Source organism: Pan paniscus, chromosome 19, assembly GCF_029289425.2.
Source record: "Pan paniscus chromosome 19, NHGRI_mPanPan1-v2.0_pri, whole genome shotgun sequence".
Taxonomy (NCBI): domain Eukaryota; kingdom Metazoa; phylum Chordata; class Mammalia; order Primates; family Hominidae; genus Pan; species Pan paniscus.
Window position 1 is genome coordinate 53,843,407 of NC_073268.2, and position 27,426 is coordinate 53,870,832.

At 41.3% G+C, this 27,426-nt stretch overlaps 1 protein-coding gene across 4 annotated transcripts; it reads left to right on the plus strand.

Moving 5' to 3' along the window:
- Positions 1-937: 937 nt before the first annotated feature.
- On the plus strand, positions 938-27,426 carry TVP23B (trans-golgi network vesicle protein 23 homolog B). Of its 4 annotated transcripts, none has more exons than XM_055101829.2 (7): positions 938-1,109; positions 9,129-9,211; positions 10,659-10,803; positions 17,290-17,379; positions 18,522-18,653; positions 23,841-23,969; positions 26,248-27,426. In XM_055101829.2, the coding sequence occupies exons 1-7, from the start codon at positions 1,098-1,100 to the stop codon at positions 26,272-26,274; spliced, it is 618 nt and encodes a 205-aa protein (XP_054957804.1). In that variant the 5' UTR covers positions 938-1,097; the 3' UTR covers positions 26,275-27,426. The 4 variants fall into 4 exon arrangements, with proteins under 4 accessions (XP_054957804.1, XP_054957805.1, XP_063455276.1 ...); XM_055101830.1 differs by lacking the exon at positions 938-1,109 and adding an exon at positions 1,114-1,164; XM_055101831.1 differs by lacking the exons at positions 938-1,109; positions 9,129-9,211 and adding an exon at positions 14,583-14,658 and having other exon boundaries at positions 10,665-10,803.

Sequence of the window (27,426 nt, forward strand, 5' to 3'; positions counted from 1 at the left end):
CACTGAAAACCTGCCATGGGCAGGCTGGACGTACAGGCCCCAAATTTGTCAGCTTTTCATCTCCAAGGGCACGAATGCAATTGTGCTGCCGAAATGTCTCGCCTTTGAGAAACGCGTGTGTGTGTTTTCCCCCTTTCATTATTAGAATATTAGGTTTTAAATGGCACTGGCAAACAGTCACGTAAAATTTGTGATTTTAATAGAATCCCTTCAATTAAGGACACGTGCAAATACCACTAAGCCAACAGCAGTCTGACTCGGCCAGACAGATAGGATATTGTCATCATCACCACATCAAAGATGACTTAACGCCCCTTAATTTCACATCCTTTGTTCAGGCAAGATCACAGCATGAGCGGCTGGACTTAAAACTGTAATAAGTATAACGTCTCCCATTTACTAGATACTTACACTGTAAGGAAACCATTATCACCCCCACTTTACAACTGATGAAAGAAGTACATAAAGGTTGGTGATATGATTGGCAATAGAGTTCCCAGGCGCCTAAGCTCCAGGGCGCAAGGTCTCAACTCCTGGAGTCTAAGTTTATACCTCCCATAATAATACCGTCCATTAGTTACTCTACAGTCCTCCTGCCTTGTTTTTCTTAACGTTTTACTTCTCTGCAAGAACATATTTTAAAAAGTTGCTTCTACAATTTAAAGTACAAAAGTAATACTGTACAGGAGTAAGTCTCTGTAAAATATTTAAAGAAAATTATATTATACAATAAAACCCCGCCCCCCTGCATTCGGGGCAGCGACGCTGGGGGAACGACTTTAGAATTTGCATTGGGTGGACAGCAAATACTTCCGTAAAACAGACCATGAAGCTTTCCACTTAGAGCCCACTGTGGCCCCAATGCCTTTCCCTTTCGCTCCTGCTCCAGGCTCCGCCTCCGCCGTGTCCGGGCCGCTCGCCCCGCCCCCGCTCGCCCCGCCCCTGGAGTTGCTCCCTCAAAGCGGAAGTGAGGCCGGACTGAGGCTCTTACAGTGGTCCCTGCTGGCCCTTGGTGACGGGTCGCGTCAGTTCCGACCCGGACCCGTACGCTGCTGCGCTGACGTGGCTCCCGGAAGTAGGGCTGGCGTAGGGCCGCCATGTTGCAGCAGGTGAGGGGCTGAGGGCGCGCTGGGAGGGTGGCGGCTCCTGGGACTGGCTCTGCAGGTTCGGTGGGACTGGAGCCCGCGTCCCCCGCGCGCGTACTCGAACTCGAGGAGGAGCGGGGCGGCCGGGAGTGGAGGGCTGTGGGTAGTTGTCTGAGGAGGGCTGCTGGGGGTTCTGAGGCCGCTGAGGGAGGCGTGACCCGTGCGGCGCAGAGCAAGTACTTCTTGCGGCTGTGGGGACGCCCATTGTTAACCAGCGCGAGTGGGGGTCTCTCTTTCCTCAACCCTTATTGCCGGGGTGGAGTTGAGGAGGAGCGGCTTGCGGGCCTCTTAGCTTCCTGACACCCAGGGGTGCGATGCTATCTTGTAGGAATCGGCGATACCGCCAGAGCCTCGCTTTCAAATTGCTGTTTCCAAACTAATGTTGTTGGTGATTCTCTCCTTTGTGCTCTTAGAGTTAATTGTAGTCCACATATTGGCAACCAGAGACTCGTAAGATTAATAATATTTTTAGAAAAAACTACTGTTTATAGTCACTTAGATTGTCTTAAGTGTTTTTTTCTTTCGGTTCACACAAAATTTGTTGAGGGATTACTATGACTCAGACACGGTTGTAGGCCCAGGGATAGGGTTGTGACCAGTACAGACAGGTTTCTTGCCCCGTATTTTCGGGTTAGGGAAGTGGGTTCTAGGAGATGGGGGTTGGGTGGGGAGACACGATAAATTGTATAACCAAAGATATTTTCAGATAATTGCAAAGGCAGGGTGATGAAATAACAAGTGTCTGAGGATAGGACAACTAAGATTTATGGTCAGGAAAGACTGCTTATGAGGAGATGCCTTGAGTGGAGAAAATCTAATAATGGTTAAATTCAGCTGTATTACAGGAAAGGTGCCCCGATCCAGACCCGAAAAGAGGGTCCTTGGCCGGGCGTGGTGACTCAGGCCTGTAATCCCAGCGCTTTGGGAGGACGAGGTGGGTGGATCATGAGGTCAAGAGATCGAGACCATCCTGGCCAACTTGGTGAAACCCTGTCTCTACTAAAAATACAAAAATTAGTTGGGCGTGATGGTGCACGCCTGTAGTCCCAGCTACTCGGGAGGCTGAGGCAGGAGAATCGCTTGAACTGGGGAGGCCGAGGTTGCAGTGAGCCGCGGGCCACTGCACTCCATCCGGCCTGGCTACAGAGAGAGACTCCGTCTCAAACAAAAAACAAAAAAAGTCTTGGATCAGGCAAGAAGGAATTCAGGGTGAGTCCGCAGTGCAAAGTGAAAGCAAGTTTATTAAGAAAGTAAAGGAGTGGCTACTCCATAGAGCAGCCTGGAGGGCTGCTGGTGGCCCATTTTTATGGGTATTTCTTAGTGATATGGTTAACAAGGGGTGGATTATTCATTCCTCCCCTTTTAGATCATAGAGAGTAACTTCCTGATGTTGCCATGGCATTTGTAAACTGGCATGGCGCTGATGGGAGTCTAGTAGTGAGGACGACCAGTGGTCACTCTCGTGGCCATCTTGGTCTTGGTGGGTTTTGGCTGGCTCCTTTATTGCAACCTGTTTTTTCAGCAAGGTCTTTATGACCTGTATTTTGTGCCGACCTCACATCTCATCCTGTGATTTAGAATGCCCTGTTTGGGAATGCAGCCCAGTAGGTTTCAGCCTCATTTTACCCAACTCCTATTGAAGATGGAGTTGTTCAGGTTCACATGCTTCTGACATTTGAACCTGCGCCCAGGCCGGATGAGGCTGGAGAAACACAACCATGTTGACTGTTCCCACTATTTATTTATTTATTTATTCATTCATTCATTTATGAGACGGAGTTTCACTCTTGTTGCCCAGGCTGGAGTACAAAGGTGTGATCTCGGCTCACTGCAACCTCCGCCTCCCGGCTTCAAGCGATTCTTCTGCCTCACCCTCCAGAGTAGCTGGGATTACAGGCACCTGCCACCACGCCCAGCTAATTTTTGTATTTTTAGTAGAGATGGGGTTTCACCATATTAACCAGGCTGGTCTTGAGCTCCTGACCTCAGGTGATCCACCCGCCTCGGCCTTCCAAAGTGCTAGGATTACAGGCGTGAGCCGCCAGGCCCGGCCGACTGTTCCCACTTGATAAGTTTGTGACGTGAACCTCAGTCGAGCCCTTAGTGCTGCCAGGCGGTCATTCTACATTTCCATAGCCCCTTCACCCTCTCGCCTTAGGCAACTATTAAAACTCAAATCTTCAACGTTTCTTCTCTTATCCTCTCTCAGCTGGTAACGTTGCTTCTTGTTTCACTGAAAACGGAAGCTGTCGGAAGACAATTTTCACACTAGCTGCCTATTTGTTTGCATGTTTACTCAGGGTCTCATGTTCTTTTATGATAATTGGACTGTCAGTGCACCATTCTTAGGTCTTCCTGTCTACTGTGTCCTGGTTTCCATCTCCTCTTGCCTACTGGAAGGCATTGTTCTAGTAATTCTCTTTCTTGCATCATCAGTTTTTTAATCCTTTTAAACGTTTGCTCACATCAACATATAAACGTGTTTTAATTTCTCTTACCTTAAAAAATGAAAACTTGGCCGGGCGCGGTGGCTCACGCCTGTAATCCCAGCACTTTGGGAGGCCGAGGCGGGTGGATCACGAGGTCAGGATATCGAGACCATCCTGGCTAACACGGTGAAACCCCGTCTCTACTAAAAAATACAAAAAAATTAGGACATGGTGGCACGCACCTGTAGTCCCTGCTACTCGGGAAGCTGAGGCAGGAGAATGGCGTAAATCTGGGAGGCGGAGCTTGCAGTGAGCCGAGATCGCGCCACTGCACTCCAGCCTGGGCGACAGAGCCAGACTCCGTCTCAAAACAAACAAACAAAAAAAACAAACTTGACACCACATGCTCTTTCACTGGTCACTCCATTCTTTTTCCTTTAAAGACTTGTATCATATATACTTGTCTTTTAATTCTTCCAGTCTCTCTTGTATTCATTCTAGTCAGTCTCTCTTCCCCTCTCCCAACCATACTGGAACTGCTCTTACTGAGTTCCCCGATGACCTGTTAAAAATAGTGGTCATGGCTGGGCGCAGGGCTCATGGCTGTAATCCCAGCACTTTGGGAGGCCAGGGTGGGTGGATCATGAGGTCAAGAGATGGAGACCATCCTGGCCAACATGGTGAAACCCCGTCTCTACTAAAAATACAAAAATTACCTGGGGGCGGTGGCATGTGCCTGTAGTCTCAGCTACTCGGGAGGCTGAGGCTGACACAGGGGAGTCGCTTGAACCCGGGAGGCGGAGGTTGCAGTGAGCCAAGATCACGCCATTGCACTCCAGCCTGGCGACAGAGCGAGACTCCGTCTCAAAAAAAAGAAAAAAAATACGGTGGTCTCTCTTTGGTTTTCATCTTACTTGTGAGCAGCATTTGACACAGATGATGGATCCTCCTCCTGGAGGCACTTTGGTTTCCAGGACACTACCCCTCCTGGCTCACCTTATGTTCCTTGGTACTTCTTTTTCAGTCCGCACAGCCTATTCCTTCTTATCTTTGTGATCTCTAATTATTGGAATGCCGGGAGTCTGTCTTAGCCATCTTTATCTTTTTAGTTGTCCAGGACAAAAACTTTGGAATCTTCCTTGATTCCTTGTATTTACCCTTCCTCCACCTCCCCAGTCAGTCCATCAGCAAATCCTGTCAGCTCTACCTTAAAATGTTCTTGGAATCTATTTTTCATCACCTCCACTGCATCCATCTTAGACCAAGCCATTACTTCTTGGCCTCGTGATTAAAGTAGTTTCCTAACCAGTCTCCTAGTGTTGTGCTTTTGTCCCTCCTTCTTCTCCCCTCCCCCTCCAGATTTTTACTACAGTAGCCAGAATTCTCTTTCTAACAGGTGAGTCAGAACATGCAGTCTTACACTTAGAACACTCCAATGGATCTCCCTTTCAACGCTTTTTGGTTTTAGCATCTTAAAATGTCATTTAGCATCTTAAAATGTCCAAAATCAAACTGCTGATTTTGCCCCGAAATCTTTTGTGTCCATGGTCTTCCCCCTCTTAGTAAATGTAACTCCAGGAGTGCAGAGCTATTTGTCTTTTTTTTTTTTTTTTTAAATCTGTACCACTTACAGCAGTACCTGGCACTTGGTAGGCACTCAGTATTTACTGAATAAATGAGAAGAAATCAGTCTTTCAAAGAGCAGGGTAAGAGAAGAGTGTTCTAGGTAATATGAACCATAAGTGCAAAAGAACCTGACGGGGCCCAAGTTTGGCATGTTTAAGGAACTGAAAAGAAGGCCAGCCTGGGCATGGTGGCTCATGCCTCTAATCGTAGCACTTTGGGAGGCTAAGGCAGGAGAATTGCTTGAGCCCGGGAGTTTGAGACTAGCCTGGGCAACATAGCGAGACCCTATTTCTGCAAGAAATTAAAATATTAGATATGGTGGCTTGCAGTACTCAGGAGGCTGAGATGTAGAGCCTGCAGTAGTGACCCCTGATTGCTCCACTGCACTCCAGCCTGGGCGAGAGCCAGACCCTGTGTCAAAAAAAAAAAAAAAAAATGGCCAGTCTGGCAGGAGCTTAGGTACTGTATAAATTTCCTGTTGCTACTGCGGCAGTGAAGTCATATGTACTGTTGTAAAGTTCTGGTGGTCAGAAGTCCAGAATGAGGCTCAAGGGGTTAAACATCAAGGTGTGGGTAGGGGTTCTGGAGAATCAGTTTCCTTGCCTGATTCAGCTTCTAAACACCCGGGATCCCTTCCCCATCTTAATGCCATCAGCACAGCCTGTTCAAATCTCTGTCTCTCACCTCTACTTTGCTTGTTTCATCACCTTCTCTCACTGACCCTCCTTTGTTTCCCTTGTAAGGACCATTGTGATCACGTCATCTGACCAGCCTGGGTAATCCAGAATGACCTCTTGACCTCAAGATCCTTAACTTAATCTCATCTGTGAAATTCTTTTTGCCAAGTAAATTTACATATTCACAGGTTCCAGAGATTAGAACCTAAACATTTTTGGGAGGGGTGAGGAGGTATTCAGCCTACCACAGTTAATGAAGAGTGAGTGGCCTGAGATAAGGTCTTAGAGATTGGCAGGGACCAGATCATGATAGGTCATGATAGGGAGTCTGTTTTTCAGTCATAGTGCTGAGAGGTTTCAGTAGGGGAATGATAGGATTTGATGTGAAAAAGTGTCCCTGGCCACTGGATGGTGATTAGACTGTTGGGATCGAGAGCAGAAGGCCTCAACTTTTTATTCATAACATCATACGGTGGATCTCAATCTTGCTGTACGTTATGATCACACCTCAAAGCAATTATATCTGAACCACTGAGGGCTGGACCCAAGTATCAGCCTTTTTTTGTTTGTTTGTTTGTTTTTTAAGAAAAAGAGCATTCTAATTGTAGCCAAGGTTGAGAACCACTAGTCTCATAGACCTGAATCCATTTTACCTTTTCAGCCTTAGCTCAGTAGGAGCTTCTCGCATCCATCACTTACTGCATGAGCTACTTGACCATTTCTTAGACAAACTTCCTGTATTCCCACCTGTGCCTTTCAAAATATACCTAGTCTAGGGAGGCCTACGCGGACTGTCAGGGCCCAGCTGACAAACTCTCCTCCAGAAAGCTTCTCCAGTGCCCTGTAGTAGGAATGATTTGCTTCCTTCCCTGGCTCCCATTTGCACTTAGATTTCTCAGCCCTGATCACAGTCAGCTGTATATTATCGTCTCCTTTGCTTATTTACTCATGCCTTCAACAAATACTGTACCACTTGGCTGAATGCTCTGCTAGACACTAGGATTTACTACAATGCAAAGACAGTCTTGGTTGAGCGTGGTGGCTCACACCTATAATCCCAGCACTATGGGAGGGTGAGGTGGGCGGATCCCTTGAGGTCAGGAGTTTGAAACCAGCGGCCAACGTGGTGAGACTCTGTCTCTACTAAAAATACAAAAATTAGCCAGGCTAATTAGCCGAGACACACTCCTGTAATCCCAGTTAGTCAGGAGGCTGAGGCACTTGAACCCAGGAGGTGGAGGTTGCAGTAAGCTGAGACCATACCACTGTACTCCAGCCTGGGCGACAGAGCAAGACTCTGTCTCAAAAAAAAAAAAATAACCTTGTCTTCTAGGTCCAGCAGCTTAATCTATATGGAGGTAGGAGCGGGTAGATGTGCAATAAGAATACTCTGAGATAATTGTTCAAATGGAGATTCGTCCAAGTGCTGTGGGAACATGGGGATTTCAGAGACAGGTTTTCAGCTATTTCAGTATTTGAGCTAAAAAACTTGAAGGATGATTTGGTATTTGGTGGTGAGCAGGGCATGGGGAAGGGAAGAGTTTTCTGAGACAACATGTGAAAGGCAGGAGATGGGGGAGAGATCGTAGTGTTCTTAGAGACCATGTAGTAACAGTATTGCTTCAGTGCTCAACAGTGCTCAGTGAAGACAGTGTCAGAAGCAAGTAGGGGGCATTAGATTCTGTGATCTTCTATGCTTTATGTGAAGGAGTTAAATTTTATCCTATACTTGTAGGGATGCCATTGAAAAATTTGAGCAGTAGAGTGACATGGTGTGATTTCCATATTGGGAGGATTGCTCTGGGTAATGTAAAGGAGAGGCTGGATTAGAGAGGGATAAAAGCAGGGAGGCTGGTGAGTGGCGCTAGGAGAGGAAGAGGATCAGGTTTGTTGTAGTTGAGGGGAATTGCAGTGAATTGAGGTGTGAACCACTCTTAGAAGCCTAAGGTTATGGGGCCGGGCATGGTGGCTCACGCCTGTAATCCCAGCAATTGGGAGGCCAAGGTGGGTGGATCACAAGGTCATGAAATCTCCTGGTTGACACGGTGAAACCTGTCTCTACTAAAAAAATACAAAAAATTAGCCAGGCATGGTGGCACGCGCCTATAGTCCCAGCTACTTGGGAAGGTGAGGCAGGAGAATCACTTGAACCCAGGAGGCAGAGGTTGCAGTGAGTTGAGGCCACGCCACTGCACTCCAGCCTGAGCGACAGAGCAAGACTCCATCTCCAAAAAAAAAAAAAAAAAAGCCTAAGGTTGTAAAAGGAAGCAATGCTTTGGGAAGGTAGAGGATTGAAGGGGAGATTCAGGATCAGGGTTCTTAAAAAAATCTTTTTTTGCCTAATAAGTGGCCTTGAAGAAGTTTATATGCATATGCTGATTAGAAAGATTCAATAGAGGCCGGGCGTGGTGGCTCATGCCTGTAATCCCAGCACTTTGGGAGGCTGAGGCGGACAGATCACCTGAGGTCAGGAGTTCAAGACCAGCCTGGCCAACATGGTGAAACCCCGTCTCAACTAAAAGTATGAAAATTAGCTGGATGTGGTGGCACACGCCTGTAATCCCAGCAACTTGGAAGGCCGAAGCAGGAGAATCGTTTGAACCCAGGAGGCGGAGGTTGCAGTGAGCCAAGATCGTGCCATTGCACTCCAGCCTGGGTGATGAGCAAAACTCCATTTCAAGAACAACAAAAAAGAAAGATCCAATAGATAGACTTGAAGATAGAAGAAAGTGTAAATACAGGGGAAAATGATGAAACAAATCCCCAAGGAGGCATGAAAAGAAGTTATTCTGAGCACAAATAATTGGTTTAGCCTTGGATAAGAAGAGAAGGAGTTGTGAGAAGGGGTCATGGAACTAAGGATGCAGTCAGATGATTTTGTGAAGGAGCCAGAAACCTTGAGATTATCCCCAGTAGCCTCGGCTTGCTCTGTGACTTGGGAGAGAACAGTTGAGGAGGATAGGTGTTAAGTTTGTAGTAGCCTCATCTGCACCCCAGAGTTTTCTCAGATGGTGCAGCCTAGGGGCAGGGATGGAGGAGCTGAGACTTCGATTATTCTCTGGGGTTTTTGCCAGATGATTTGAGGAGGCGGGGTGGAGGATCTGCATGCGTCCTTTTCCTAGGTTTTGAATTCCTGATGCTGTGACCACATTATTTTATCTTCTATTTTGATGAGTATGCAGCTTTGCATGCAGTGGCTGTGTAAACACTGAATTTTGTTTTGCTTCTTGACCATTTATTTTTCCTACCAGGATAGTAATGATGACACTGAAGATGTTTCACTGTTTGATGCGGAAGAGGAGACGACTAATAGACCAAGAAAAGCCAAAATCAGGTAGGAGGAGAAGTTGCATGAGCTGTGTTAGTGTCCAGTGCTGTTCTGTATGTATGTCAGTGCTAGCTGATGGGAGTCAAGGCAGAGTTGTTTCAATGTGCTTGTGAATACTGCATGTTGCTAATTTGACATTTAGTGTAAGACAAAGATGACATTTCAGATTTTCTTGTGAATAATTGGCATACTTAATACTGAGTTTTAAAATCAGCAAATCCAATTATTTGAACACCTGTGTTTTTAATTCTGTGCTATTTTCCAAGAATGTACCATTTCTTTATATAGTTTCTATAGATACATTACATTTTGATTTATTGTGCACATTTCAAAATCACATAACATTTCTATTCTAAATTTAATTCTCTCTAAAGAAATTCACTTATCGAAAGCAAATTCTACTTGAACCCTGCTAAAATTCTGTTTTTTACTTTTCTTTCATCTTTCATGCCAGTCACAAAAGACCACATATTGTATGATTTCATTTATATGAAATGTCCAGAATAGGCAAATCTGTAGAGACAGAAGATAGATTGGCTGTTGCTAGAAGCTGAGGGCTTTGAAGGTAAATGGGGAATGACTGCCAGTGGGTACAAAGATTCTGTCTGGGGTAATGAAAAGTTGTAAAATTGGAGTGATGGTTGTACAAATCTGTGAATGTACTAAAAACCATTAGATTGTTTACCTTAAATAAGTAAATTGTATGATATGTGAATTATATCTCAAAAAAGCTATTAAAAAACAAGAAACAGGCTGGGCGCGATGGCTCGCGCCTGTAATCCCAGCACTTTGGGAGGCCGAGGCAGGTGGATCACAAGGTCAGGAGATTGAGATCATCCTGGCTAACGTGGTGAAACCCCATCTCTACTAAAAATACAAAAAATTAGCCAGGCGTGGTGGCAGGCTCCTGTAGTCCCAGCTACTTGGGAGGCTGAGGCAGGACAATGGTGTGAACCCAGGAGGTGAAGTTTGCAGTGAGCCAAGATTGCGCCACCAAACTCCAGCCTGGGCGACAGAGCGAGACTCCGTCTCAAAAAAAAAGAAAATAAACAAACAAACTACCTGATAACTTTGTCTTAATGTCTGAGTGATTTCTGAGGGCTAAGGAATTCTTTTGGCGTGATTTGAAAATAGGAATCAAATTCTAAGATACAGTTTCCTTATTTCTCCAAGCGAGGTAAAATTCTTTATTATCTATTTTGTGAAAGTTTATATTCAACGAGGTGCTAAAGTCATCTGTGCATAGTGTATTTTCTGTAACTACAGGGCCTAGTCAAATAGTGGGGCTTAAGAAAAAGAGAGCTAGGAGGTTTGCTTCCTCCTACTAAAGTCACCTCTTTTATTTTGACAAAACTCTTCACAGTTACACGATGGCTAAAACATTTTTCTCTACATTTGCTAGTACCTGTAGTAAAATGTAATTGCATTTCTTTCATTGTGTTTTGGTTTTCAGACATCCAGTAGCATCGTTTTTCCACTTATTCTTTCGAGTCAGTGCAATCATCGTCTATCTTCTCTGTGAGTTGCTCAGCAGCAGCTTTATTACCTGTATGGTGACAATTATCTTGTTGTTGTCGTGTGACTTTTGGGCAGTGAAGGTAATTTTGATTGTTTTTATTTTAAAATTATATTTAATATGAAAATGATGTATAAAAATATGAGAGTTAGCATTTTGCATTATTGTTAATCTTTTGTTACTTCAAACCTCATCTGTGTTGAAGTGCTAGATATATCAAATTGCATGTAGTTGTTTTTTTTTTTTTTTCATTTTTTCCCTTTGACAATACAAGATGAGACATGTAGGTTACTGTGCTGCTGATTTTTCTGTGCCATATTCTAACCTACATCAGCTTTAAAGTCAAATAAACAAACAAATGTGACTAGCAACCATAGACCCTACAATGTTGCTTCTAATCCATACCATGGGTTTTGCTTCAGGCTTACCTGTAGGTGTGTTGTATATAATTTCTAGATAAGGCCCCAGTGTAGTTTGTCCACAAATACCTAAAAAATACCTACCTTTTGAAAAGGCTCCTATGGATGCTTTAAGGCAGTGTTTCTCAACCAGAGACAAGCGTGCCACCCACTGAATATTTGTCAGTGTCCAAAATGTTTTTGGTTGTCATGACTGGAGGTGGGAGGAGTGTGCTGTTGACATCTAGTGGCTAGAGGGCAGGTACGCTGCTAAATATCCTAACACACAGGACGGCCCCTCTGCAACAAAGAACTACCTGACCCAAAATGTCAGTTGTGCCAAGGTTGAGACACCCTGCTGTAGGGGATAGAAAGGAGTGTAAGAAATGGTTTCAAACTCAAGAACAATGATTAGAGAGATGGATGGATGGATAGATAGGTACATAATAAATAGATAAGTAAGCATAATAAAATATTAAATATGGACTCTAGATGATAGATATTTGGGTATTCACTGTAAAATTTAACTGTGTGTGTTTGAAAATATAGTAAAATAGTGGAGAAAAAAAATCAAAGGCTGATTTTGGAGTTTCAGAGACATATACTGATTCAAAGACTAGTAAGATGTTACAACCCTATTCACACCCACCAATGTAGCCATTTTTAGATCTTTTAATTCTTTTTTTTTTGAGACGGAGTTTCACTTTTGTTTCCCAGGCTGGAGTGCAATGGCATGATCTTGGCTCACCGCAACTTCTGCCTCCTGGGTTCAGGTGATTCTCCTGCCTCAGACTCCCGAGTAGCTGGGATTACAGGCATGCACCACCACGCCTGGCTAATTTTTTTGTATTTTTAGTACAGATGGGGTTTCTCCATGTTGGTCAGGCTGGTCTCGAACTTCTGACCTCAAGTGATCTGCCCGCCTCAGCCTCCCAAAGTGCTGGGATTACAGGCGTGAGCCACTGCGCCTGGCCATCTTTTAATTCTTAAAGATATCTGAAGTGGTTGGCTTGGTGATGGCCAGTTTCCATAGGCCGCATAATGCTGAGAAGGAAGATTTCAAAGGTCTGTTTTCTTTAGGTTTTTCTTTTGTCCAGTCTTCTTTGGCTTGCATTTCTTTGAATTTCTTCTGTTACTTTATGCTCCAAAGTATTTAGTACATACTGCTCACAGTTTTGATACACGTTTCTTTTTGTTGTTCATAAAATTTCTGTTCAGCCAAATAGAACATGCTTTCCAGTCAGTTCTTCCTGGTGATTTCCAAACTCTTAAAATTTTTCTGGGTTTAGAGTTTTAAAAAATGCGATCAAAATAGTTTATTTTCTGATAAGGTTTATTTGTTTGTTTATTTTTGTTTTTAAACAAGGGCTTAAAAAATGGCACCCTTTTATCCTTGGCAAAATTACTTATAGATAGCAAAACAATGGAGATATGAAGCAAAATTAAGAAGTCAAGAATAGGGAAATTATTAAGTGGACTTGGGATAAGCAGGGTTCTGAAACAGTTAAAATAGAGATGTGTCGTAATTATAAATCTCAATATACTTACTAAAAAAACAAAAAATCAATCTTCATCTAAACCCCTGGGTGTCCAATCTTTTGGTTTCCCTGGGCCACAGTGGAAGAAAGAATTATCTTGGGCCACACATAAAATACACTAACATTAGCTGATGAGCTTAAAAAAAAAATCACACACAAAAAAATCTCATAATGTTTTAAGAAAGTTTACGAATTTCTCTTGGGCCGCATTCAAAGCTGTCCTGGGCAGCATGAGGCCTGTGGGCAGAGGGTTGGATAGGCTTGCCCTAGGTGATGTTAATGAAGATAAAGAAGAGGTAGAGAAGGGAAAATAATTTAAAGGTATGCTTAAATGCTAAAGCTTATATTGGTTTTTATTTTATTCTTCACTCTGACAAATTGAGTAAAAAAGGTTAAATAATGGTTTTAAAATTTTAATGGCAACTATGGCTGGGCACGGTGGCTCACGCCTATAATCCCAGCACTTTGGGAGGCTGAGGCGGGTGGATCATGAGGTCAGGAGATCGAGACCATCCTGGCTAACATGGTGAAACCCCATCTCTGCTAAAAAAAAAAAAAAAAAAAAAAAGCCGGGCATGGTGGCAGGTGCCTGTAGTCCTAGCTACTCAGGAGGCTGAGGCAGGAGGCGGAGCTTGCAGTGAGCCGAGATCGCGCCACTGCACTCTAGCCTGGGCAACAGAGCAAGACTCCATCTCAAAAAAAAAAAAATAATGGCAACTATTAGTAAAATTTAAAACCAGTCGTGTATCTTCTGCAACATTGGAGAAGATGGAGCAAGTAAAACAGTTCATAGAGCAAAAGAAGGAAAACAAAGCAACTGTCAAGGAAGCTTAAATCAGAAAGTACATGTATAAAGTGATGTAAGTAATAGCAAACTCATTATAATAGGAAATGTAATTTGATTAAACTACCCATTTAAAGACAAGAATACTAAGATTGGTCGGAAATCAAAGTCCAAACAAAAGATCTAACCAAATTAATGACATTAGAAAAAATAAAAGACGGCAAAGATAACATCAGGCAAAAATAAAAGAAGGCAAAGATCAACTCAAACAAAAAGAAACTTGGCATTGTATTATTATCAGATGAGATATGGATCAGAGTAAGAAAGCACTAAGAGGAACAAAAAAAGGTGATTTTATGAATCACAGTGAAGATCATTCACAGAGTAAAATTATATCAATTAACAAACTACTATCTTTAACAAACCAAAGTGCCAAAAAGTAAATAAGTTCTGAAGGATCTGAATGAAATAATTGGCAACATCAATTTGATAGCAGTATTTGGGACTTTGTATGACAGAGAGAATACTTTCTTGTTAAATGCCTGTGGAGCATTTACAAAAATTGACTAAATATCACTGTGAAGAAAATCAAAATAAAATTGCCCAAAGCACCTACATTTTCTACTCCTATGAAACAGAACTAGAAATTAATAGAAAGTAGTTGTTGAAATTGGAATTCTTTTTAAAAAGCGAACTACTACATATCTTGGGTTTAAAAGGAAGCAAAAACTGTAAATATAGGTTATTTATACCTTAATGGTGATCATTTACAGTTAAACTTTCTGAATATGTCAAAAACTGAATTCAGAGGGAAAATAATAGACTAAAGCCTTTTATTTTAGACAAGAAAGAGGGAAAATAATGGACTACTTGAATTCAGAAATTTCAAAAACAAGCAATAAGCGTGAGAAATCAGGAAAATAAACTAATAAAGATAAAAGCAGGAAATAAAGAGTTAGAAAATGGGAACACAGAAGAGTTTGAAAGTATTCTGAGAGCATTCTTTGAAAATACCTATAGAAGAGACCTCTGGTTTAGGTCTCCCTTGCCAGCTCTTTTTTTTTTTTACTTAGCATCTCTCCCATAGGAATTTTGGTCTCATAAGACTCTTCCTTTTCTTCTCCTGTATTCCTTTCCTAAGGAGTGCCGTCTGTGCTTCTGGTTTGAATTGCTGATCTGTAAGCTGTGTTGCCTCCCAGATCTGTATCTCCATTCAGGTTTGTCCTCACAACTCAAGGCCTCTCCATGTGTCTTCTTGACGTTTTTATGTGGCTGTCTTGAAGGCATCTCAAATCCTTTTTTTTTTTTTTTTTTTTTGAGACAAAATCTTGCTTTGTCACCCAAGCTGGAATGTAGTGGTGTGATCTCGGCTCACTGCAACATCTGCCTCCTGGGGTTCAAGCGATTCTCCTGCCTCACCCTCCTAGATAGCTGAGACTACAGGCATGCACCACCATGCCTAGCGAATTTTTGTATTTTTAGTAGAGGCAGGGTTTCACTATGTTAGCCAGGCTGGTCTTGAACCCAAGTGAGCCACCATGCCTGGCCAGGCATCTTATATCTTAACATGTGTAAAATACTACTTGTCATCTTCCACTCCCCAAAAGCTCTTCTTCTTTGAGTGTTCCCTTTCGTGGGGCCTGGAATCACTATTTTTTTACTTGAGCAAACCAGAAATGTATCAGTTGCCTCCTTCCTACTCCATATCCAATTAATGACCAAGTCCCATAAATCCATAGATTGTTCTTTCTTCATTAGGGCATCAGTGCCTGCTGCTCTATCTGGAATGCTCTTCTTCCTCCCACATCACCTTCATACAGGGATTCCTAATCTTTTTATGCCATGGGCCCCTTTCATAGACTTATGAATAAGTTTTCACATATATAAAATACATAAGATTTCAAAGGAAGTCACTTATATTGAAATATAATTTAAAAATATTAAAAAAGTAAATTTCTGATTGAGTTATATGTGTAGTAGTTCCCCCATTATCTGAGGTTTCACTTTCTGCGGTTTCAGTTACTGCTATACACTACACTAAACAGTAAGATACTGTGTGAGGAGAGAGAACTACATTCACATAACTTTTATTAGATTATGTTGTTATAATTGTTCTATTTTTATTTCTTATTAATCTTACTGTGCATTATTTATAAATTAAGCATTATCATAGGTATGTACTTATAGGAAAAAATATAGCATATATAAGGTTTGGTATTAACCACAATTTGAGGCATCTGCTGGGGGTCTTGGAATGTATCCCCTACAGATAAGGGAGGACTACTATACTTTATGAATTTATTAATGGTAAGATCTAGTGGCAGGTCTAATAACTACTTTCAACGCAGTGGTGAGCATAAACAATATGTTAAGATAACTGCAGCAAGTATAGTACAAAATGAAAAATGTGGTTTCTATTGTGTCAGGGTGTTTTAAATTTTACCTATATTCATAGTTTGTTGTCTACATTCATAATTTAATGATATGCTAACTACTTTCAAAGCAGTGGTGAGCATAAATAGTATTTTGAGGCAGTGCGTGGTGGCTTACGCCTGTAATCCCAGCACTTTGGGAGGCCAAGGCGGGTGAATCACTGAGGTTGGGAGTTCGAGACCAGCCTGACCAACATGGAGAAACCCCATCTCTACTAAAAATACAAAATTAGCTGGGCATGATGGCGCATGCCTGTAATCCCTGCTACTTGGGAGGCTGAGGCAGGAGAATCGTTTGAACCCGGGAGGCAGAGGTTGCGGTGAGCTGAGATCGCCCCGTTGCATGCCAGCCTGGGCAACAAGAGTGAAACTGTCTCAAAAACAAAAAACAAAACAAAAGCAAACAAAAAACAAAACTACAATATTTTGAGGTAACTGCAGCAAATATAGTACAAAATAAAAAAATGCCTGTGATTTCTATTGTGTCAGGGTGTTTTTAATTTTACCTACATTCATAGTTTGTTGTCTACATTCATAATTTAAAGATATGCTAAATTTTAGCCAGAGGTTAATGAAAATGAAGGTAACATTTTTTTTACCCATTGAGGTTCACAGAACCACTGAATCTATTAGTGGACACCATTAATTAAACATCCATGGTACTGTTGATTTTTATTTATCTTTTATATTTCATTCCAAATGTTGACTCCTCAGAGAGTCATTTTCTGATACCCAGACTAGATCAAATTTCCCTGTTATACTCTTCAAGCATCCCACACTTTTCCCTTGCAGGACTTAACTCAGTTGGTAATGGTACATTTGTGCATTGGTTGTCTGCCTCTCTTCACCTCTTTCCCTGAGGAAGGAGTTGGTATCTGTTAGTCACTGTTGTATTACCAGCACATAGTAGATGCTCAGTAAATATTTGTTGAGTAAATAAAGATTAGGAAAGCTATCAAACTAATTTGTTACCTTAGTAAGTAGGAAAAGAGCTTGGTACACTTGAGAGACTGACTGAAGGCCAGTGTCTATAATCATTTTCAGAGATATGTAGTTGTAAAATATATGTAGCTATAGTCAGGATGTAAAGTAGGTCACAGTAACCAAATAGCAAGGGGTTTAGGGAAAATTAGGGAACTGGAGAAAGGGCAAATTGTTCGTGAGGGAAAAGAGAAGGTGTAATGTTTATGGGTGGACTTGTTGCTTGCTCTGTCACCTCTACCCCTATTAGTCCTGCCATTACCATTTTACTTAATCGTTTAGCCAGGCCTGATACATAGTAGTCTTTGCTAACTGGATATTATGGAGGTAAAGCTGAAGGTTTTTGTTTGTGAAATGTTACACTAAGATAGGAGCTTGTGATAGATCTTTAAATAATGCTTTTAAAATGTGCCTGTTTATATTAATCTTCACCAGAATGTCACAGGTAGACTAATGGTTGGCCTACGTTGGTGGAATCACATTGATGAAGATGGAAAGAGCCATTGGGTGTTTGAATCTAGAAAGGTAAAGTGCCTTTTTTGTTTTAAATAATGTTATCAGCTAAATTATTTGTAGACTATATTTAAATACTGGAAGATGAAGTATTCAGAATTAAAAACACTATACCAAATCACTTGGCATGTCAGCACTAAAGGAGATGGCCTTCTAGAATTTAATGCATTTTTCTGTCTAGTTCAGACCAGAAACAAGCAATATACAGAACAGAATCCTTTGAGGGAAGACACTGGGTCTGAGTTCATACAGTGTGCTAAGCTGCCTGTCAGGGATTGCTGATAAAAGATCTCTGTGTTGCCTTTGTTAGTGTCTCCATAAGTCCCTCTATGCCCAGCAGATAACTGCTTTTAACATCTTGTTCTGTCTTTGCTCCTGTGGTCGTCTTTCATTTCTGGGCAGGAAAAAGGAGGAGGAGTGCAGCTGGATAGAATATCTGATCGGAGCACTCTATTCCTAAGCTTCTGCCTTCAGGAGCCCTGGGGATCCTGGTCTGTTTTGGGTTAGCCTGCTACACTATAATGAATATTCACTTTCCTTGTGGAAATAAGTTTTGGAAGCAGAGGACCAAATTCTTGGCGACAGTACCCCAAGGGTATTGACAAGTTATTTTAAGAAAGTGGCACTGTGTTCAATGAGCCTGTATTCTTTTATATTATAGAATCTACCTTGGAAACAACTTACCACCCTTGTAAATTCCTGGGTATTGCTAAGACATTTTGATTATTGTCCAGAATCCCTTGATTCTGTTTTTTTTTTTCCTCTGGACCCTAATTTGACCTTTTAGTCTCCAGAATGATTATAACTGTGATTTCCTTGATCATTGGTCAGAAAGGTATCATTTAGAGCTTCCTTATGAATAAATAGTACAAGTGCAAGAAGAATTGAATAGAAGCCTATCAGAGACCACTCTTTACTGTCATGAGTTGTGGTAAACCATCCATCCTGCCCTGAAAATGCAAAATTCTTGAGTTAATATAGATCAGTTCCTAAAATTACGAGAGTGATAGTCATGTATTTTTGGGTTCTAACTTAGGAGTTGGGCTATGTGTATTAATATTTGAACTTGTGGGTAATATGTTTTTTATTAAATATGTTTAACTTTTTATTGATAAATTTCACAACATGATAATTGAATTTATGTTCTTTTATAGGAGTCCTCTCAAGAGAATAAAACTGTGTCAGAGGCTGAATCAAGAATCTTTTGGTTGGGACTTATTGCCTGTCCAGTACTATGGGTGATATTTGCCTTTAGTGCACTCTTCTCCTTCAGAGTAAAGTGGTTGGTGAGTATCAGTGTAGAACTTTCAAATAATCCATTAAGATGTCTGATGGTAATCATAGGAAGCAACAACTACAACTGAGTCCTTATCATTAGGGACCTATCTTGAATAGGCAGCTTCATCATGTAATTCCCAAGTTTTGCTTCCCAACTTTACCTTTCTCTATAATACTGGAGAAGAGATCCTAAAAAACCCCTTCCCACCAGTTTTCTAGGATATTAGTGGTCTTTTCTGGAAATAATGGTTGGTAATCTGTTTTGGTTACCTATTGCTGCCTAACAAATCACCCCAAAACATAGTGGCTTAGAGCAGCAACAGCCATTATCTCACAGTTTCTATGGGTCAGGATCTTGGGAAGGGCTCTGCTGGGAGATTCTGGCTTGGGGTCTTGAGTAGTTGTAGTCAGACAGTAGTTGGAATGATGGGGGTTGTGAGCCATCTCCTCTTCATGAGGTCCCATGGCCTCTCCACATGTTTTTCCATGTGCCTTGGTTTGGGCTTCCTCATGGCACGGTGGCCTCATGGTGGTGGGACTGCTTACGTGGCAGCCCAGTACTTCACTTGTGGGGTGTTCTAGCTCACAAGCTTTTACAATCTAGCCTAAGATGTCATAGCATCGCTTCTGCTGCCCACTCACATTCAAGGAAATGGGAATTAGGCTCTACTCTTGATAAGGAATAAGAAGGTGCTAGAAGACTTTGTGGAAGAGGAGACATTGTTGCTGCTGTCTTTGGAAAATATAGTTTGTCACTTGACCCAATTTGTGAGTCTTACTCTTTTTTATATCTCATATTATTTTTTCTTATTCTATCTTATATCTGATATCAATAAATATTGTGTGAAAATTCAGATATATTTTGGCCTTAATTATGTTTTTCCTCCTAATTTGTAGTATTTTCTTAGTCCTATTTTGCGATATAGATTCTTTTTTTCTTTGTGTGTGCTCATACATTCATATTTTCCTTCTTTGGATTTGGAAGCTTATTGGAAGCTTATTGTCTTTTTTCAGTTCTTCTGGTAGTTACCTTTAATTACTTTATATGTTTATATCATTACCCTCTTTCATGAATTAGGAAATGTATTCAGTATTTATGGAGTTCCTGCTCTGGAAAATGGGAAACTTTACGCTAATATGGTTTCTTTAACTTCTCCCTCCTCCTACCTCTAGAGTTTTGCTTATTATAGTCTTATTTTAGTCCTTCTAGTGGTTTTCTTTGTAACATTAATTAATGTACTGAAACCTGTTTATTGACTTAATAGACTGTTTAGAAAGGGAAGAAAATAAACACTAATATTCCTTCCTATGAGTTTCCTCCTTTCTCTCTTGTTTGTTCCAATGTTATTTTTGTGTTATCAAGTTTTATAATAGTTATCTTTTGAAAACATATTTCTTACTGGTTGTTCAGTCTTTGATCTGTTTTTTAAAAAAGTCGATTCATTCCCTATCACCAGTCTTACTGCAGCTTCTCCTTTTACTTATTGGTTGGCTACATTTTCTTTTGACTCATGTTTAAACATACGAGCCTATTGACTATTCTTAAATGATGACCTGGCTAGATTAATATTCTTGGGTCACAGTTTGTTTCTTTTTGGAAGATGCTATTCCATCATTTTCTTTCACTGAATATCTTGGAGAAGTCTGAGGCCAGGCTTACTTAACCTTTGTAATCTCTCCTCATAAGGTGTTTTTTTTTTTAGTTCATGTAACCCAGATGTATCTGTATTTATCTTTCCATATCAAGTTTTCTGGAGTCTGTGCCTTTCTGACAGGCAGACTAAAGTTTTGCTTGGAATCAGGAAAATTTTTTCTGTTAAATCTTTGCATTTATTTATGTTCTATGGTTTGACCTTTCATTTTGAAGTACCAGTTACATTTATGTTGGATCATTTTTATTTGTTCTCATCTACTATTTTCTTGTTGCTTTAATTATTCATCTTTTCCTTATTTATTCAGCAATTTTAAGAGTTCACTCTTATGTCAGAGCTGTCTGGGGACACAGGGGGATAAGTTAGGGGACAGTAAACAAGTTGACTGCTCCAGTAGAGCTTATGTTCTAGTGGAAGGTAGACAAACAGTAAAAAATACAGTAGGGGATGTTAGTTAATGATACAAAGTAATGGGGTAGAGAGTGCAGAGGAGAGAACAGTAACTATTTTAAGTGCTCAGCTAAGGCTTCTCTCTGTATTTCCTTAGCTTTGTCAGCTCCATTTTCATCTCCTGTTATCTCACCCTCATGCTTTTTGAGTTCTTATCTTTAGGTTTTTGTGTAGGGTGAAATAGTCCCAGGAATGCTTTTATTTTGGTGGGTTTTTTTTCTTTTCGAGTAGATTCTTCACCTATCTTCTGTATACTATGCTTCTTTTTTCTTTTTTCGCTATAGTTTTGCATAAATGCACTTCCCTTTTTCCTTACCCATTTTGCTTATCCTTACAGTGACAGTCCTGTCCAGCCCTTCTCTTTCTGCTGGTTTAGTGCGGGTGAATCCCCCTTGACCACCTTCTCCTGATGTCTGAGGCACGTGGCTGCTGCTCTGAGCTGGAGTTGCAGTGCTGGGTTTGGTGGCCTGAAGACACAGGTGTGATGTGCGATGTGGAGAACTTGCCAGGCTCTTGCTGTCTTGGCTGGGCTGCCTGGTTTTGCGTTCTCTTCCTTAGTGGGGCTCTTCTCTGCTGGTTGGCTGTGCACTCTCTTCTGGTTCTTCCCTTCTGCTTTGGATTGTTTGTAAGACCTTAGAGCTTTAGCATCCATCCAAGAGAGTCAGCCCAGTCTTTTTCTAGCAGTGTTTCTACTTCCTTAAAACAAAACAGGGAGAGGTTATGTGAAAGCCAGTTTGATCCTGTGTTAACCTACTTATGCCTAGTGTTCCATTATTGGAACGCTAAGCATGTAGGAGTTATTTATATCCTACTGCTCAAGGTCATCACCAAGGTCTGATTTTTCACTCATGCAAAAATTCACAGAATTGCAGCCTACAGCATAAATGGGTTAAGACCTCGGCATGGTGGCTCATGCCTGTAATCCCAGCACTTTGGGAGGGCCAAGGTGGGCGGATCACGAGGTCAGGAGATCGAGACCATCCTGGCTAACATGGTGAAACCCTGTCTCTACTAAAAATACAAAAAATTAGCCGGGTGTGGTGGCAGGCACCTGTAGTCCCAATTACTGGGGAGGCTGAGGCAGGAGAATGGAGTGAACCCAGGAGGCGGAGTTTGCAGTGAGCCGAGATCGTGCCACCGCACTCCAGCCTGAGCGACAGAGCGAGACTCCGTCTCAAAAAATAAATAAATAAAAATAATAAAAATAAATGGGTTAAGACCACAGGACGGGAATGGGCTTCACCCAGTCTCTCCATGAGTCTCCCACCTCCTCACTTCTCTTAAGATGATCATCTCTCATGATTAATGATCCTTCTGTGCTTCCTCTCCTGCCTTCTTCCCACCCGGTGGCACCACTATGGCCAGCTGCAGGGATTTTCCTGCCTGTTTGCGTCATTGTTAGTTGGGAGGAGTTTCTGCTGTCATGGCTGTTTCTGCATTTTTTTCTCGGGTCTTTTGCTTTTCTATAAGTTCCTGGGGATGGTAATTATTAGTGAAATTTTCCTTAGAGCTTCTTTGCAGAGTTTGGAGCTATGTAGAGCTGCTCCAACCTGGCTCTTTCTTTGGCCACCAGCCCTTTTTTAATGTTTGTTGGTATTAGTTTATTTGTGTTTTTAAAAACGCTGTCTGCTGTTTGTACCTTAAGGGGAGGGAGATCTTCATGTCTGACTTCACTGCACCATCTTAAACCAGAAGTTTAACTTACAGATTTTAATATTTGTTGCCATTGAGTAAATCGATGCCTTAGCAGGACCCGTGATTGGTCTTTGAATTCAGGTGTACCCTGGCATGTTGATATATACATACCCAGCAGTGCCCCATTTGAGAAGCATGGGAAATTAAAAGGAAATTTATTCAAATAAATACACAGTTTTATATTTATTTAGGAAACTAGCACCCTCTTATTACACTAACACGTTTAATTCCATGAAACTAAGTTTAGAACAGAAAGTACCACCTCCTCTTCTTTTACTAGGAATGTGAACCTGTTCATTAATCAAACATTTAAATCTATTAATTAAACATTAAAATCAGCTATACATCTTGTTAAGGGTAAGGAGAATAAATCTAGATTGGAAAACGACATTTCATTGAGCTGCTTTGCTTGTCACAGATATAAAAGAGTAGAATGGTCGATGAGCTGTTTATTCCAGAACAAGGGTTGGCAAACTATGGCCTGCAGACCAAATCCAGCCCGACACCTGTTTTTGTAAGTTTTTATTGAAAAACAGCCTTGCCCACTTATATATTGTCTATGGCTGCCTTTGGATTAGAACAGCAGAGTTGAGTAATTGCAACAGAGACCGTATGGTCTGAAATATTTATGATTTGACCCTTTACAGGAGAACTTTGCTGATCACTGTATTAGAGTCTTTAACCTTGGGAATCCCTCACATTGTCTCAATTTTTCTAATTAAGATTAATTAGAAATTTTTAAAGAATGGGTTTTGAGTTTCTTTTTCTCACTTCTTATTGATCCTAGTGGGATGACCATTGGTGAGAAAATGAAACTCAAAGGAACAAACAGCTCTGCAAAAGTACAGTTCCCCTTGGAGCTGTCTCCCTCCTCAGGGAAGGCAGGCATCGGTTGATTTATGCCTTAGGGCATTGCATCCCCTCTACCAGAAGCCAGTTGTCACATAGAGCAGAGATTCACCCCTACCTGCTCTCAGTTTATTGAACTTGATCTACCTCTTGACTGTTCTTTTGTAATTCTTATAGGAATAATTAACATTTGAACCTTTCCTGAGTCTCATTTACTTTTCCTAACTTTACTCACAGACCAATGGGAAACAGAGAGCAAGAAGGCTCCCCCTGCACTGCATCCCCAGCAGCTAGCATGGTGCCTGGCACATAGAGCAGTTGCGTTCAGTAAATATTTGCTGGGTGAATGACTCGTGCCTTGTGCAGAGCGTCTATCAGATGGGTCTGTTCTGGCAACTGTCTCTGGAAAATCTCAACTGGCACAATCTTGGCTTTGCAGAGCTTCCTCTTCCTTCTCTTTCTCATGACAATCTGCCTTGTCTCATTTATGGCACAGAGAAAGGTCAATTTCAGGCCAGTAACCATTGATTATTTTTTCCCTTGTCCCAGGCGGTGGTTATTATGGGTGTGGTGCTACAAGGTGCCAACCTGTATGGTTACATCAGGTGTAAGGTGGGCAGCAGAAAGAATTTAACCAGCATGGCTACTTCATATTTTGGAAAGCAGTTTTTAAGACAAGTAAGTGTTTTCTGAATGTGATCAGTGACTAATGCAATTATTTCTAACTTTCATAGTTTAATTTTTATGAAGCGCTCCTGAACAGAAGTTTTAAAGGCATATAGTTGTATAAATATAATGATAAAGATGTTTTAATTGCTCTTTGGGGGTGTTCAAGACAGTCTGGAAGTGTATTGTCAGTATCCTAAAATTATTTTAAAGCCAGGAAGGATAAACTATCATTGATAATAACTTATTTTTTTAAAATTACTTTTAAGTTCAGTTGTTTTTCACCAATTATGGGAGCTTTAAGTGAATGCCCTTGCAGAATGTATGTTGTATGTTTTTATTTTTTTTTTGAGACAGAGTTTTGCTCGGTTGCCCAGGCTGGAGTGCAGTGGTGCAATCTCGGCTCACTGCAACCTCTGCCCCCCGGGTTCATGTGATTCTCCTGCCTCAGCCTTATGAGTAGCTGGGATTACAGGCGCATGCCACCACGCCCAGCTAATTTTTTGTATTTTCAGTAGCGATGGGATTTCATCGTGTTAGCCAGGATGGTCTCCATCTCATGACCTTGTGATCTGCCCACCTCGGCCTCCCAAAGTGCTGGGATTACAGGCGTGAGCCACTGTGCCCAGCCTGTATGTTGTATGGTTTTAGGGAGAACAGTTGAATCACAAGAAGACCATAACATTTGTACTCAGATGTTTTTTTCCCCCTAGAACATAAGGATTTTACTATAATACCCCAACATCAGGGTTTTCAGCAGGATGAGTAGTAGTCATAGGTAAATAATTATTGGTTAAATCTCTTGGGAAAAGTGACTAGGTCTTTTTTTTTTTTTTTTCTTGAGATGGAGTCTTGCTCTGTCGCCCAGGCTGGAGTGCAGTGGCGTGATCTCGGCTTACTGCAAGCTCCGCCTCCCGAGTTCACGCCATTCTCCTGCATCAGCCTCCTGAGTAGCTGGGACTACAGGCGCCGCCACCACGCCTGGCTTTTTTGTATTTTTAGTAGAGACGGGGTTTCACCGTGTTAGCCAGGATGGTCTCGATCTCCTGACCTCGTGATCCGCCCGCCTCGGCCTCCCAAAGTGCTGGGATTACAGGCGTGAGCCACGGCGCCCGGCCGTGACTAGATCTTTATATGAGTAATACCTTGCATTTGGTTAGTACAGTAGGTTGGGCAAGTGATATTATGTAGGACAGGGATTCTTAAACTCGAACATACATGAGAATCACCTAGAGGGCACAAGATTGCTGGGTTCCACCTCCAGACTCCTTATTCAGTAGATCTGGGGGTGGAGTCTCATAATTTGCATTTCTCCCAAGTTTCTGGGTGGTACTGAGGGCACTGGTCCAGGGATTACATTTTAGATAACTAAAGCCCCGAGAAATTAAATTATTTACTTAAGATTATACAGCTAATAAGTGGTACAAAGCTAGATCTTAAACCCAGCCCTCTGTACTCAAAATTTATTGTTCTTTTTATTCTACTGTACAGTTTCTCTCACAGAAGGTGAAAAGTAGAGAAAATGAATATTCATGTAGGGACATGATCATCTCATTCTGAAGGATTTTTCCATGGCCCCAATATACCTTTACTGTGGTCCACCTTAGGGTAACTTTCATGTATGTGCTTATTAGGTTCTTTTCCTTAGAATTTTCAGTGTTTCTGAAGCTGGGGAGGGACATGGAATACAGGTGAAATTAAACCTTAAACCTGGCATAACATGGATAGGGTTAGTGTCTTACATGGTATCCGGCGTCTGCTCAAATGAGACAAACTGGACAGCTGGGTGGATGATGGTATCCATGGATTTACTTCATTAGCGCATGTCTACTTTTTTATTTATTTATTTTTTTTTGAGACAGAGTCTCACTCTGTTGCCCAGGCTGGAGTGCAGTGGCACGATCTCGGCTCGCTGCAAACTCCACCTCCCGGGTTCATACCATTCTTCTGCCTCAGCCTCCCGAGTAGCTGGGATTGCAGGCGCCCGCCACCATGCCTGGCTAATTTTTAGTATTTTTAGTAGAGACGGGGTTTCACTGTGTTAGCCAGGAGGGTCTCGATCTCCTGACCTCATGATCCACCCTCCTCGGCCTCCCAAGTGCTGGGATTACAGGTGTAAGCCACGGCGCCCAGCCTAGCATGTCTACTTTTTAATGTGATTGGGCCATTGTATGTAAGGTAATGTCTGCTTAGAAATATAGAATGTTTTCGTAGGCCTAGGCCCCAAGTCCATGGTGTGTGAAGTGAAATAACTTTGATGTTAAGGAGTTTTTTTTTTTGTCTTTTGCAGAACACTGGAGATGATCAGACTTCCTGAATAGAGAAAGCTTATGTGCTTTGTTACATTGGGGAACAACTGAAGAGATTCTTGACTCAACCTTTTAGAGCTTAGTCCATGTTGCAACGAGGAGTGTTGGCTTTGTTTTTCCACTTAAAAACTTTATTTATAAAAAGGAAAAGTAGTTTTCATATTTTTATTTCCTTTCCAGCAGTTGGGGCTAGAAAGTATATGTTGGCACTAGAAACATTGTCAAGATTTGTTCTGTGGTGTAGGTATGCACATTCCATAGGTATGCATATTACATGCATAGGCCATGTAATATCAGTATATCCCAAGTTAATGAAAGTGTTCATTTACATAGGTAATGGAGACCTTTGCATTTTGATCCATAGAACATAGGAGGATGTTCTTAGTCTGTCTCAAAGCTCTATATGTTTACATATTATTTCTGTAGATTGTTTTCAGGAGAAAGTTTTGCTTCTATGGTAAGAGTGAGCACTTTGGCTTATGTATAAGTTAGAAATAATTGTTAGTTTTTAATATGTACTTCGTGGGGAAATTTCTTAGACGTATGCAAGCAAGTGAAAACAATTAGGGCCAGTGGTATTAACTACTTTATAAAATTTTATTTTTGTTTGTAAGAAGTCATCTACTTAAGGCCCAGTTAATATAAGTGGAATCATCATAGTTTAAGGAATACCCAGAGATTGCTGCTGTTCTATTTATTTTACAGAAAGGATAGCTAGATTGAAAGCTCTTCAGTGGACCTTGAGCTAATAGATCTTTTACCACTAAAAGAGCATTATTCTCATGTCATAATGAGAATAATAATTTACATACTTGGCATAATAAATGCCTAAAAGACATTTTATTTTCTGAATCTATTTTTTTCTTGCTATAATGGGGATATTGTAAATTATGCATTTGTATTAATGGTATTTCTTAAAGCAATCTATGTAACTGTAAATTAAACCAATCTACAAACTATTGTAGGCATCTGTAAATTCTGTTGTAGGTATTATAAACTTTGTTGAAGTCTTAATCAGCAGATTATGTTGTGAATATATTTGTACATTGTTAAAATAGTTTTTAAGATTATTTGTTTAATTGAATAAGTGTCTTATTGGAGTGATAGCTTTGAAGGTGCAAAACTTTATATTTGTATAAAATTCTACTATTTACAAGGCA